Source organism: Suncus etruscus, chromosome 5 (assembly GCF_024139225.1).
Source record: "Suncus etruscus isolate mSunEtr1 chromosome 5, mSunEtr1.pri.cur, whole genome shotgun sequence".
NCBI lineage: Eukaryota > Metazoa > Chordata > Mammalia > Eulipotyphla > Soricidae > Suncus > Suncus etruscus.
In genome coordinates, this window is record NC_064852.1 from 53,913,071 (window position 1) to 53,928,311 (window position 15,241).

At 44.8% G+C, this 15,241-nt stretch overlaps 1 protein-coding gene across 1 annotated transcript; it reads right to left on the reverse strand.

The window, feature by feature from the left end:
• Positions 1 to 1,143: 1,143 nt before the first annotated feature.
• LOC126008589 (histone-lysine N-methyltransferase PRDM9-like) lies at positions 1,144 to 1,949 on the reverse strand. The gene has a single exon (XM_049772853.1). The coding sequence runs from the start codon at positions 1,915 to 1,917 to the stop codon at positions 1,144 to 1,146; it is 774 nt and encodes a 257-aa protein (XP_049628810.1). The 5' UTR covers positions 1,918 to 1,949.
• Between the last annotated feature and the right edge of the window lie 13,292 nt (positions 1,950 to 15,241).

The window sequence follows — 15,241 nt, forward strand, 5'->3', positions numbered from 1 at the left end:
TGGGCTTTCCTGTTTCCTCTGGCATGTGAGACTTGACCTCCGACCAAAGCCTCATCTACTTTCGAAACGTAGGGCTTCTCGGGTCTGTGCATCCTCTAGTGTGATGGAATTTGACCTCGCCCACTCTCTGCAAACATATGGTTTCTCCCATTTGCATCCTGTGGTGTGTGATAAGACTTGATTTCAGAGTTAAGCCTTGCTCACAATCCCTGCAAATATGGGACTTCTTGCCTGTGTGTCATCTGGTGCTAATCCTACACAATCTGGCTTCCTCCGTGTGTTATCTCTGGTGTCTGCTGAGATGTGTGAACTGAATGAAGCCACACAACTCACTCCTTGCATAGGGCTTCTCTCCTATGTGTCTTCTGGTGTGCCATAAGATCTGACCTCCCACTGAAGCCACGCCCACACTCCTTGCAAACATGGGGCTTCTCCCCTGTGTGTGTTCTCTGGTGTCTGATGAGCTGTGAACTCACCCTGAAGCCACCCCACACTCCTTGCAAACATGGGGTTTCTCCCCTGTGTGTGTTCTCTGGTGTGTGATAAGACTTGACCTCACACTGAAGCCACACCCACACTCCTCGCAAACATGAGGCTTCTCCCCTGTGTGTGTTCTCTGGTGTGCCCTGAGATATGACCTTTCACTGAAGCCACACCCACACTCCTTGCAAACAAAGGGCTTCTCCCCTGTGTGTGTTCTCTGGTGTTTGATGAGATGTAAACTCACTCTGAAGCCACGCCCACACTCCTTGCAAACATGGGGCTTCTCCCCTGTGTGTGTTCTCTGGTGTCTGATGAGATTTGAGCTCCTACTGAAGCCACGCCCACACTCCTTGCAAACATGGGGCTTCTCCCCTGTGTGTGTTCTCTGGTGTCTGATGAGATGTGAACTCACTCTGAAGCCACGCCCACACTCCTTGCAAACACGGGGCTTCTCCCCTGTGTGTGTTCTCTGGTGTCTGATGAGATTTGAGCTCCTACTGAAGCCACGCTCACACTCCTTGCAAACATGGGGCTTCTCCCCTGTGTGTGTTCTCTGGTGTCTGATGAGATGTAAACTCACTCTGAAGCCAAGCCCACACTCCTTGCAAACATGGGGCTTCTTCCCTGTGTGTGTTCTCTGGTGTGCGATGAGACTTAACCTCACACTGAAGCTATGCCCACACTCCCTGCAAATATGGGGCTTTTGCCCTGTGTGCGTCCTCTGGTGTCTGATAAGAACTGACCTCTGACCAAAGCCTCGTCCACACTCTCTATAAACATGGGCTTCTCTCCTGTGTGAGTCATTTGATGTGTGATGATATTTGATCCATCACTGAAGCCTTTCTCAGGCCTTACATACTTGTCTCTTGAAATTATTGGCAAGTCTATCTCTGAAACTACCTTCGGATTTTCCTTCAGGCCTGTGTTAATGTCTTCCTCCATTGTCATCTGTTTACCAGCGCTACCTACTTGGCTGCTCAATAGTCGAGGAAACACTATTGAATTTCTTCTATGCTTCATCCTACTAGCCAAATGTATGGAGCTTTCTTCATGCTTTTGACTTTCAAATGTGTCATTCTTTGAATGCTGGCACCATTGGTTCTGATCACGTGGATGGGAAGTCTCTGATTGAGGGGGCTTTCTTGCAGATGTTTCTAAGAGGATCCAAGAGGGATGACTTTGTTTCATGTGATGACTGAGGAAGTTCTGATTGGAGAAGGGACAAGGATGGATTTCTGGCTTGAGTTCTGCGGCAAACAGGCTTTGTGGCAGCCTCTCCAGGACTCCTCCTTCTAACCAGGTGATTAGCGCAGGCTTTACCCCAAAATACCCTGCTACTGCCTGCAGGTCCTCGTAGGTCTCCAGCATCACATCTTTGTAGAGTTTCTTCTGAGAAACGTCCAGGCATGCCCACTCCTCTGGGGAGAAGCTCATGGCTACATCAGGGAAGGTCACCAAGCTCTCAAAAGAGGGGCCGGAGAGAGAGCATGGATGTAAGGCTTTGGCCTTGCATGCAGAAGGACGGTGGTTCCGATCCCGGCGTCTCATACGGTCTCCCGAGCCTGCCGGGAGCGGTTTCTGACCATAGAGCCAGGAGGAACCCCCTCGCTGCCGGGTGTGACCCAAAAAAACAAAACAAAACAAAAAAATTGGTTGGGAGGGCAGAAAAAAAATAATATAAAAAATAAAAAGGAAAAAAAAGTAAGAGAGAGACAAAGAGAGAGCAGGAGTAACCTCTGAGCACTGCCAGGTGTGACCCAAAAAGCAAAATACTATAAAAAAATAAAAAGGAATAAAAAAGAAATAAAAAACAGAGAGAGACAGAGAGAAAGAAACACAGAGAGAGACAGAGCAGGAGTAACCTCTGAGCACTGCTAGGTGTGACCCAAAAAGCAAAATACTATAAAAATAAAAAATTAAAAAGCAGGGGCCCGGAGAGATAGCACAGCGGCGTTTGCCTTGCAAGCAGCCGATCCAGGACCTAAGGTGGTTGGTTCGAATCCCGGTGTCCCATACGGTCCCCCGTGCCTGCCAGGAGCTATTTCTGAGCAGACAGCCAGGAGTAACCTCTGAGCAACGCTGGGTGTGGCCCAAAACCAAAAAATAAAAAATAAAATAAAAAAAATAAAAAAATAAAAAGGAAAAAAAAGAGAGAAAAAAAAGAGAGGAAAAAAAAACAGAGAGAGAGAGAGTAAAAGTAACCCCTGAGCACTGAAAAAAAAGTAACCCCTGAGCACCCAAAAAATAATATTAAAATAAAAAATAAAAAGTAGAGAGAGAGAAAAAACAGGGCGAGTGTTTTGTTGGTGTGTGTGTGTGTGTGTGTGTGTGAGAGAGAGAGAGAGAGAGAGAGAGAGAGAGAGAGAGAGAGACTTAATGATTTTCAATGCCTTCTTGGAGACATTAATTGGCTTCGCCCTTATCTTAAACTCTCCACAGGAAATCTTAAACCCCTCTTCGATATTCTCCAAGGAGATTCTAATCCAATTAGCCCCCGTTCTCTCACCCCTGAGGCGCGCTCTGCACTTGACTCGTTAATCATGCCATTCAAAACCAGTTTATCACTTATTTTGATCCCTCTGCCCCCTTGTTACTCATTGTTTGTTCCACAGCTGTCACTCCTACGGCCGTCCTTTGGCAAACAGACCCCCTCTACTGGGTCCATCTTCCCTCCACTCCTCCTAAAATTCTTTCCACCTACCCAGCTTTAGTTCTTCAACTTCTGCAACAAGGTTGTGACATTTCTCTTAAGCTCTTTGCTAAACACCCCGACACACTTATTGTCCCATATTCCCCTCAGCAGCTGTCCTGGCTCGCACAGCAGGAACAATCCTGGCTGCTCTTTCTCACCTACTTTCAAGGCTCCATTTCTACACACATTCCTGCTAATAAGCTTCTTCATTTTCTCAACACACACCCTGTTGTGTTTCCTACAATCACCAAACAGCCAATTCCACAGGCCTCCCTCGTCTTTACGGATGGCAGCTCCAATGGTACAGCCTCCTTTTCCGTTGACGGTTCCCGTCACATTTCATCCACTACTCACTCCTCTGCACAGCTTGTTGAATTGGAAGCGGTTCATCAGGTCTTTCTTACCATTCCTCAGGCCTTTAATTTATACACTGACAGTCATTACATTGCGTCCTCTCTGCCTCTTCTGGAAACTGTCCCATTTATTAAACCCTCCACTCCTGCCTTTTCCCTCTTCTTTAATATACAGCAACTCATTTTATAACGTTCCAACCCCTTTTTTGTGTCTCATATCCGTGCTCATTCAGGCCTTCCAGGTCCGCTAACTCTGGGCAATGCTCACGTGGATGAAGCCACCCGCACCCCCTCCTCCGCCCTCTTCCTTTCGCTTTCTCGTTCTCCCTCTTCTCAGTCTCCTTTGCAGCAGGCCTCTCTTGCTCACTGGCTTCACCACCTTAATGCGCAAACTCTTCGCCTAAAATATGCTATTACTTGAGAACAAGCCCGTGATATTGTTTGTTCTTGTAAATCCTGTCTTTCCCTTCCGGAACCTCACGTGGGTATTAACCCCCGTGGTTTAGTGCCCGGGGAACTCTGGCAAATGGATGTTACTCACTACTCTGCATTTGGCAACCTCAAATACATTCATGTCACCATTGACACCTTTAGTGGATTTATCTGTGCTTCCCTACAAACTGGGGAATCCTCTATTGATGTAATTGCGCACATGCTTCATTGCTTCACTATCCTGGCAGTGCCCCAAAATGTCAAAACCGATAATGGTCCTGGCTATGTTGGCCACAAGTTTCAAGACTTTTGTGCAAAATTTGGCATCCTGCACAAAACTGGAATCGCCTTTAACCCTCAGGGTCAAGGCATTGTTGAGTGAGCTAATTAAACCCTAAAAAACATGCTCCTCAAACTCCCGGGCGAAGGCGAAACTTTGTACACTCGCCGCAGCAAGCACCGCCTCCTGCTCACACATGTACTCTTTGTGCTTAATTTCCTGTCACTGGATCTTCAGGGCTGCTCAGCGGCTGATCGTTACTGGCATCCCAACACTGCCAGTACTTTCCAGTCTGTTTTATGGAAAGATGTCCATTCTGGCCTCTTGAAAGGACCCCACCCCGTCCTCATCTGGGGCAAAGGCCATGCTTGTGTCCATAACACTGACACAGGAGAAACATGCTGGCTCCCTGATAGGCTGGTCAAGCATTTTAACCCACCCAGGGCTCCCAGCCCTGAGAAACACATCCCTCCTTCTCTTCCAGATCCTGCTGCTCCCGAATCCGCTGCTTCCGACCCTGCCTGTGAAAATGAATGCCCTACTGATCCTGCTGTTCCTGCTCCCGACAACCCACCCTACACAGCATAATGAACGCTACCGTGTCTTCAATTACACTGGCTTATTATCAACGAAGCTGGCGACATCGCTAACCACACGTCCATCCTCTCCACCTTCATTCCTTGGCCCACGCTGCAAGTTGATCTTTGCACCCTTGCTTTGGGTGCCAGCTGGTTTTGGGGCACGGCTGGCTATCATCTGCCTCAAACCCGTGCGGTCGACCACTACGATTATTACACCCCTGCTGCTCCCGGCTGTGGATCCATCTTTCGCAGAAATCTCTTAAGCGACCCCAATGGCAAAAACACCTTTTACGTCTGTCCTGGAAACCACCGTCCCCACTCCGTCAATCACAAATGCGGTTCTCACAACCACTATTTCTGCGCCTCCTGGGGCTGCGAAACCACCAGAACTACCTACTGGCTACCATCCTCCTCTTGGGACTTCATCACGGTTACACGCCCGCCTCCTTCTCTTCCATTCCCTAACTGTGACACTTCCTCCACCACTCGCTGTTGGTGCAACCCTATCCTCATCAATTTCACTGCTGCCGGACATAAACATCACTGGACCCAACCAGTACAATGGGGACTCAGACTACCTCAAGGGTACCGATTACGGTCTCCTTTTTTCCCTTCGCCTCATTAAACAATTACCCCTTTCTCATCCCCTATCTGTGGGCCCCAACACCTTCCTCTACCCTAACTGGGGTGTCCCCTTTCGTGCTCCTCTTCCACCATCCCCTCTCGCCTCCGCCTCCCCCTCCTTCCGTCAGCTTACTCTGCCTTCAGGTCCATCCTCCTCTTCTCAAGTTATTTTAAATCTTATGAATGCCTCTGCTCTAGCCCTCACAGACCCAGCTTACGAACGATGTTGGCTTTGCTTCTCTCCTCAACCCCCCTTTTATGAAGGTGTTGCCGTCTTTGGCACCCTTAACTCTACCTCTGATCCCACTCATCACCGTTGGAACACACAACCTCAACATGGTATTATGGTCGGACAGGTCGTGGGCCCTGTCCTTTGCCTTAAGCCTACCAATTCCTTACTTCCTAGCCAGCTGCTTGATGTTTGCAATGACACCCTCGATATTTCCAACTCCTCCTCCTCCGACACCTACTTGTTAGCACCTAATGGTACCTATTTTGCCTGTGCTTCTGGCTTAACTCCCTTTGTCATCCGCTCTTCCTTTCTTTCTTTGCATGACTACTGTGTTTTGGTCATGCTCATCCCTAAAATTACTATCCACCCCGAAAATATCTTCCCTTCTTCGGGCTCCTCCTCTCACCCTTACCCTTACCCCTCCATCTTTCGTCGACGCCGCGAGCCCTTTACTTCTGTTACACTTGCTGTTCTCCTGGCCATTGGTGCCGCCACTGGTACGGGAACAGGAATTTATTCACTTGTATCCTCTCAGTCTAATTTTCGTGTTCTTACTCAAGCGGTAGAACAGGATATTAATGAAATCAAACATAGCTTGCAATTTCTTACTGACACTGTTAGCTCTCTTGCTGATGTTGTGCTTCAAAATTGTCGTGGTTTAGATCTTGCCCTTATGAAGGAAGGGGGAGTCTGTGTAGCCCTTCAGGAACAATGTTGTATATTTAAAGACAAAACTGGGTTAGTCAGAGATAGAGTTCAGCACATTGGTAACGGTATCAAGGAATTTCAAAAACGTTTTAACCAAGAACAAAGTTGGTACCAAAACTGGTTCTCCTCTTTCCCTTGGCTCAATACATTGTTACCCAGTATTTTGGGTCCCCTTATTTGCCTTATGCTGCTCCTTTCCTTTGGCCCATGGGCTTTCCGCAAACTCACTGCCTTTGTTAAAAATCAGGTAGATGAGGCCGCAAAAACCTCTGTTCAGGTTCACTACCAACAGCTTTCTCAACGTGACTCCTGCGAAAACTTGGCTATCGTCACCAAGCCGCCCTTCCAGCCATTAAGTTTCCAGGAGATAGAGCGCATTGCTAACAAACGGAGCTCGCTCCGGTCCTTGTGCTCTCGGCTGTGGAGATGCCTACGACGGGAATAGCAGGGTCCCAGCTAGGATATGGCTTCAAACGGCTATGGCAAACGACTCGGATCTCTGCGCGCTACCCACTATGCCTATAGCCACCTTTAATTCGCGGCTTACTGCCATGTCCGACCTGGTCACACCCTGTAGCCTAAGACACGGCTACTCCACCCACTCACGACTTCCCTTCTTCTATTAGAGAAGAAAGGGGGAGATGTTGGTTACCGTGACTTGACAGTGGCCATTTTGCTATAACCTGCCATTTCCCAGTTTTGCACCTGCAAACTGCCTACGTGCTGTTTTGCTACAAAGCCCCTGAACCAGCAGGAAAAAAGCAGCCACAAAAGCAATAAATAACTTCTTAGCCCAGGGGAAAGGAACACAGCCTGGTACCACTCCCAGGAATGAAGCTATACTCCCCTGGCCCGCATACTTGAGTTAACAAGGTATTCATTATTGTTTTGTGCAACATTGTTTTTACAAAGTTATTTCTTAAGAACTTTCCCCACCATAAATCTGTTAAGAGCTCGGGAATGTGGTCAAGCAGACCCTACCCAGGGTCACAGGGTGTTTCCATGGAAACTGCTAATCTAGCATGACTTGCAAATTGTTCTGCCCCCTGCCCCACTGCCCACTTTCCATATTTGGGGAATGATTTCCTTTCTTTGTTCCACCCAAACCTGTGCTGCGTTTATACTTTATTTGGAATAATGAAGTGGCCTGCGCGCCAAAAGAATGATTGACGTTACCTTTTGCCTGCCCCTCTGTACCCTGCCTATATAAGAGGATGCAGGATCACGTTAAAGTGCCTTTGAACAGAATTTTCTGTCTTGGGTCATTTGTTATTAACCTCTCTTCGATTCTTTACAGGTGTGGTGTGATCTGAGCCTCGCAAAATAAAGGTGCGGCTGTCCGTGAGCCTCTCGTCCACTCTCCGCTGGCCGGGCCCCTTCGGGGGGCTTGCAGGACACCCGCAGTCCCCCAAGCCAGGAGTGATTTCTGAGTGCTTAGCCAGGAGTTCTGAGCATCACCAAGTGTGGCACCAAAACAGAAAAAAAGAATAATTTTATTCTGTCAATAGATTGCCATTCTGTCACTAATTTACATTGAACACAATTGGCTTCTTTGACTATAAAGAATTGCCTCAGAACTTTAATAAGAATTTGCTTAGGGGCCAGAGAGATAGTACAGCAGTTACAGCAATTGCCTTGCATAAAGCCAATGGGTTCTATCCCTGGCTGCTTCCTATCTTCTTCTGAGCCACCACGATGAGGGATTACTAAGCTCAGAATCAAGAGTAAGCATGGAGCATCACTGTGTGTGGCCCCCAAACCAAAATTAATTAAAATATAGCAAGAATTTGTTTTGGCATCAGACCAACTTTAATTGAAAAGTAAGGTCTTTTTCAAATCTGGTGTTGTTCCAGTATAGAACCAGTTTTTTAAATTTGAAGTCTCAGTTTGATTCCTGTTCCTCGCTCATTTGTCTCTAGTGACTAACCAAGGGATCCCTCCTACCTCCATCTGCTGCAAGGGAAGAAAAAGGTGAAAAGAATAAAGGGAACTAGGCCATGTGTTTTTTTATCATGTAGGAATGATGCTAAATCTATGTCAGATAGCTAAGACATGTTCTCAAGAAGATGCGTATGTCTAGGCCATTTACAGTTTTTCATGATCTGGGCCTGGAGAGATAGCACAGCGGCATTTGCCTTGCAAGCAGCCAATCCAGGACCAAAGGTGGTTGGTTCGAATCCCGGTGTCCCATATGGTCCCCCGTGCCTGCCAGGTGCAATTTCTGAGCATGGAGCCAGGAGTAAGCCCTGAGCACCGCCGGGTGTGGCCCAAAAAACAAACAAACGAAAAAAAAAACAGTTTTTCATGATCTGGTTGAAAACAAGAAATTGAAATGTAGTAAATGTTGGTAGAAATTACTTATTTTTCATGTAATTTCAGAGTGGTAAATAATGAATCAACATCAAGTCACCCACAGAAAGAATCCAATTGAACTGGTGTGGATGTATAGTGGGTAGAGCACTTGCCTTGCAAGCAGCCTATCTGGGTAAATCCCCAGCATATATTGTCCCATACTACCACCAGAAGTAATTCCTGAGTGCAGGGGCAGGAGTAAGCATTATGCACTGATGGGTGTGGTCCAAAATTAAAAGCAAAAAGAAGAAAATAATCCAGCACAGTTATTAGCTAAATTTATTTTATGTAGATCAATTTAATAAGTTGTTCTGTTCTTGAGCTGGTGCCAAACTTGTTATGATGAAGACAGTCTCTCATTTTTACAGGGCCCCACTGGCCCTTTCAGGAGCCTCAGGAAAATCAGAGAATCCAGAATCTCAAATTGATTCTGTTGATACAGCTCTTTAATGACCTCTCATCTATTCAACACACTCTCCAATTATCTGAAGTGGAAATCCTTCAGTTTTATCCTTGCAACTTGTCCACTTGATGTGGACAATTCCATTCCAGAGTTGTCCCAAGCAAATGTCCTGGACATTCTGCTATAGGACCAGACTTGTGTTTCCAGGATGTAGTGTTGACATGATTTGTTTCTGCAACAGAGGATGCTTTTCCTCTTCAGCACAGTTCAGTAAAATTCTGGTTGCCCTCTGGATGATTTCACTGAGTTTTCTCCAACATTTGAACAGTCTTGCATTGTTCTCTTTATTTAGATAAAATTGGGTTTTGCAGCATTGACCATGATCATCCTCTGCAAAGACTGAAGTTGACCTGTTACAGAATCTTGTAAATGATGTCTTGGAATCATGTCTTAGACAAAGTAGAGGGGAAAAAAGGAAAGAAACTGGCCAGTCAGAATTTAAGAAATATCAATTCCAGGGGCCGGGCGGTGGCGCTAAAGGTAAGGTGCCTGCCTTGCCTGTACTAGCCTTGGATGGACCGTGGTTCGATCCACCGGTGTCCCATATGGTCCCCCAAGCCAGGAGCAACTTCTGAGCACATAGCCAGGAGTAACCCCTGAGCGTTACCGGGTGTGGCCCAAAAACCAAAAAAAAAAAGAAAAGAAATATCAATTCTGAACATTAATCTTTAAATCTACCCACAGAACAATCTGAGTAAGAGTCAAACAAAGATGAACATTCATCACCAAAAAATCAGAGCAATTTTTTCTACCCAAGGGTCTTAAAGAAATAAGGAAAGAAGGATAGTGCAGCAGGTACAGTGCATGCTTTGCAGACAGCTGACCTTATTCAACCCTCAGAGCCCCATATAGTTTCCCATCTCCAGCAAGGATTGATCCCTGAACCCAGACACAGGAGGAACTCCTGAACATTACCAGATGTTTTTCCAGAATGAAATTAATACAAAACAAGAAATAAGAGAATAAAATTAGAAATTTTTTTTGAAAATAAACTTATTTATCTTCTATGAAATTAAAGTTCTCTTTTAAAAGTGAATTTATAGAGGCCAGAGTGATAGTACAAAAGATAGGGCACTTGTCAGGTTACACTTCTGGCACCCCATATTGTTGCCTTATACCCTCAGGAGTGATCTTTGAGCACAAATCTAGTAGTAAGACATGAGACCTGATGGGTGTGACCCCATAAAACAAGAAGGAGGGGGCATTTAAAGGTCCAGAGAGATGATACATCAGGTTTGATAGCCAGCTCTGCATTGGGTCACCCAAGCCCAAGCAGGGGTGACCCTGAGTGCAGAGCCAGGAGTAAGCCTCAAGATCCAGTGAGTGTAACCCCTAAACCAAAAAAGTGAAAAAAAAAAAAAAGAGAAAGAAAATGTATTCATATATACCTCAAAACCACAAGCCTTGGGTGGAAAAGCCGGACCTTGCATGGTCAATCAGGACATAAAGTGGTCTTTTAATTTCCTCGGTCCTGGCACAGAACTCACCACCATTTTCATCACCCATCACGTAGTAGAAAATATTGCTTAGTCAAAAATTCAAAAACAAGGGATAGGTTTCTCCATTTCTTTTTTCTTGTCATAAATTTGGGGGTTTGAGGCCTCACTCAATGTAGGCTCACTCACAGATGTTTGCTCCTCAAAGGAATATGCTCCTATAACAGTGCTGGGGAACCATGTATGATGATGTCAGCTTTGGCTCGTGGGCCTCCAGAACACACAACATTGTCAACCTATGGCTTCCTTTCTATCTCTAACCCTATTTGTCTTTAATTTTATTTTTGGCAAGTGTTTAATTCATTGTGTTGCCCTCATGCACTCCACAATCACTGCATGTGTAAGAAACACACTCCCCTCTTATTTAAATGAGTTCATGCAACTAAATGTGTGCAGCTATTCAGTCAGCAAGAGTCATTGCTTAGTAAATCAGGATGAATAAAACAGAACTCTTGAGGGCCAAGTTCATAAAAGCCAGGCTTCATTCCTGTTATCCTATCTCCACCCTCTTGTGAGTTTCACACTCTCCCTATTTCATCCTGTCCCTCATTACCCAGTCCCTGTCTCTGAAGTGGTCTCTGTCACCTGTTTCCTGGACTTCCTTTTAGACCCATGTCGAACAAGCTTGAGGAGTTCCTTTCTATCCCTAGTGCTGGCTGAGTCACACAGTTTTCAGCCAAGATGTCCTTGTCTTGCACACCTGACCGGGATATATGCCCACTTGTTAGAATAATTGGTCTTCATTCTATTCAGGATAATTCTTCTTTGCTGGTGCATATCACTCATTGGATTGAAGCACCTTTGAATTGAAGCACCTTTTGGATTGGTTCCTTACCCTACCTGTTCTCCACCCCAGGATGTGGACTTTTGCTTCCCAATAAAGATCCCAGGTCTCAGGGAAAAACTTGCCATTTTGGTTTTCAACAACTGAGCTATCTGCCTGCTAGCCTTAGTGTTAGGAAAGGAAAGTTTGTGGTGGAATTTTCCTGGACCTGTACTGTCCCCTTCAATTTTGTGTGTATTATTTCCTGTGTCAGCATCTGCTGTCTAACCTGCCCACCCATTACCCAATCCCTTGGGATTGGGTCATGAGTCTTTCGCTTCAGTCACCCTCAATGTCAGTGCCAGGAGTGTATGTATGGGAAGGTTCCCACAAACCTGACTTGCAGAAGCAGGCTCAGACCCTGTTATCAGCAGCATGGAACAACCCATTTTTGGGACCTTGTACTTGCAAGACACTGTCCTTGAATCCCAGAAGGGAGTTCTGTGTTTTGTTTTTGCTGTTAGTGGTAACTTCAATACCTTGAAACCTGCCACCTAGTGGAGTGTCCAAGATCCTCCGATCCTCCAGTGTTCCAGTTTCCAATTCAGTAACCCCTAGGACTCTGTCTACCCTTGCTTTGTGTGTGACCTTTCTCAGTCCCTGCTGCACTTGCTATTCCATCTGCTGTGCTTCAGTAGCTCTTAGGACCACCAAGTGCACCGAGTAACTTAGGAACTCACTTTGGTCCTGTGGGATGACTGCAGTTCATATAAGGCCAAGCAGGGCTACCTTCAGAACTAGGCTTTTGCCCATATGACTTTTATTTTTATTTTCTTAATTTTAAATTTTATGTTTTTCAGGCCACACCCAGTGGTGCTCAGGACTTATCACTGCACTCAGGAATCATTCCTGGCAGGCTCAGAGACCAGGTGGAATGCATGAGCTACAACAGGCAAACACCCTACTGGCTGTACTGTCGTTCAAGCCCCTAGATGCTGCTTTTTTAAAGCAAATATCAGACAGAGTAGTTTTACCTTTCTTAACTAAATTCTTTTTTTTTTTTAAATAAATTTTATTTTGACCAAAGTGAATTACAAATCTTTCACAGTAGTATTTTAGGTACATAGTATTTTAGGACATTGAATCAGGGGCATTCCTACCACCAGGGTTGTCCTCCCTCCGCCCTTTCTAGCCTGCATTCTATATTCCCCTCTTTTGCCTCCCCACCACCAAGCTACTAGTATAAGTGGTCCCCTCTGTCTAGCTTGTAAATTGGGTATCAATTCTGTTGTCGTTGGCTTTGGATTTGGTGTTTATGTCTGATCATTTTTTTAATTTCTACTCAATGTTCATAAGACTGTTTGGTCTTGGTACTATCGATTATTTCCCCCTCAATTTATGAGGCAGAACAAGATGATTCAAGTTATGTGGTCCTGTTTGAAGGACAAAAGGGGGAGGGGGCAAAAAATCAAACAAAAAAAAAACAGGAGGAGTCAATCTAGAGGTTATAAATATCAATTTAAGAGAAGAAAAGGGAAAAGGAAGAAAAACATAACAAAAATAACAAAATATCAAAAAACAAAAACCAAACAAAAATCAGACAAACAAGAAAGCAAACAAAAAATAAACAAAACTACAATGACAAAAAATTTCAAACATAGAAACGAAAAGCACCACAGCAGTAAAGACAACAACCAAACAATAACCACAATCCCAAATCAAAACAAAACAAATAAGAAATGAAAACAAATAAACAACAAATTGTGCTTCCTTTTTTTGTTTTTGTTTGTTTGTTTTTGCATAGGCACAGTAGATATTGGAGAGATTAGAAAGGGAATTTCCTTGACCTAAGAGATACTGGGTTTCTCCGCCCTTGAAGCATACTGTCTTGGTAATAACTACAGACTCTGTACATGCTCTTTTGCTCTACCTAGGTCTTTTTGTGGTGTCTGGAAACTTTCCGTTCAGTCGTGGATGATAAAATTAGACCTCTGTAACTAGAGATCTTAGTATTTGCATAGGTCATAGAATGGAGCCTAAGATAGAGTCTTTTTTTATGGTTCTAGAAGTTTTGTTCCATCACTGTTGTTTTAATCAGGCTTTTGTAGTTGGTGGTCTTGGTAGACCCAACTTAGACTCCATGTGATTAGACAGCGACCGTCCAACCCTAAACACTAGATCTCAGATATAGAACTGACACAGTTCTCTGCAACAGCTCCAGAAACCAAACTCCCTCTGGGACATTCTTAATACTGCTCTGACACCAACATGCGACAGTTTTGATATGACATCCTGACAATGAGGAAATGGCAACAACTTGATCTAAAAGCAGATTGTCCTAAGATGAAATCAGAAGACACTTCATCCTTTGATCTGTGCAAAAGCCAAGATCGCTAACTACAGAAGACTGACTGTGACAACCAGGACTGGGCAGAACTTATCTTTGGACCAATAAGAAAGACCCTAGCCTAGACTTTGACCTACGATCTGTACAACAACCCAGATCTCTAATTCCAGAGGTCTGACTGAGACAACTGCAACTGAGCAGAATTTCGGGAAGACTATCCTAGGCTTCGTCCTTGGATCAGTGCAAAAACTAAATGCAGGGGCCAGAGAGATAGCGCAGCGGTGTTTGCCTTGCAAGGACCTTGCCAATCCAGGACCTAACGTGGTTGGTTCGAATCCCGGTGTCCCATATGGTCCCCCGTGCCTGCCAGGAGCTATTTCTGAGCAGACAGCCAGGATAACCCCTGAGCACTGCCGGGTGTGGCCCAAAAACAAAAACAAACAAACAAAAAAAAAAAACAAAAAAAACAAAAAAAAACAAAAAAAAACCTAAATGCATTATTAAACTTTAGAGAACATGAACATTTTTTGTCTCCCCTTTTTATGGGTAACCCAACTGGAGTTCAGGAGATTGAAGACCTCTCCCAGTGAATTTGAGGCAACCAGTTCTGCAAGTAAATTCAAGGAATTTTGGTAGGAGTTTCAGATCCTGTGTATGTGAGTGCCTCAGACACCCTGGGGCAAGGACCAGTGCTCAAGGGCCTCAAGAGCAGTACCTTAGTGAGGCTGTTTTTAAGGACCACACAATAACATAGCTCAGTTACATGCAAGAGAGTTGCCTTAACTGCTGTATGTATCCAGAATATGTATCCAGGTGTGGATAGTTTCTTTGTTTTGTTTGGGGGCCACACCTGGCTCTCCTTGGGGTGTGTTCCTGGCATTATGTTCAGTGCATTCTCCTTGCTCTGTACTAGGGATCACTCCTAGTGGTACTCGGGGAACCATATGTAGTACCAGGGATCAAACTCAGGTGGTCAATTCCATGAAAGTTAAATGCCTTCTTCACAGTACTATCTCAGTTTAATTTGTTTTGACAGAACTCAAAAAGTTTCTTAGGACTTTTTTAAAGGACTTGCCATTGTTTTATATGCAATACAAATCCAAACAAAGCAATAATAAATAAAAAAGGTCTATTTTGGAGCAGCTGGTACAGTCTTTCAGAAGAAGGGTACGTTCACCATTGCATAATAAAATCTATCCAGAATACTTTATAGAATGATAGAGAGATACAAACAGTTCTCTCTTAGGAAGGAGTCTCCAGGGAGATTAATTTGAACAGATAGAAGTTTTCTACACTTTGGACACATCTCTAAGAGTTTCAACCTAGATGCCTAGGTTGATTATTCAAATGTCTGCACATGGCAGCAAGAGTTCAGACTTATAGAGTCTCTTCCTTTTTGGACAGCCTGAGTTGAAGCTGGTCCTTGCAGGAAACC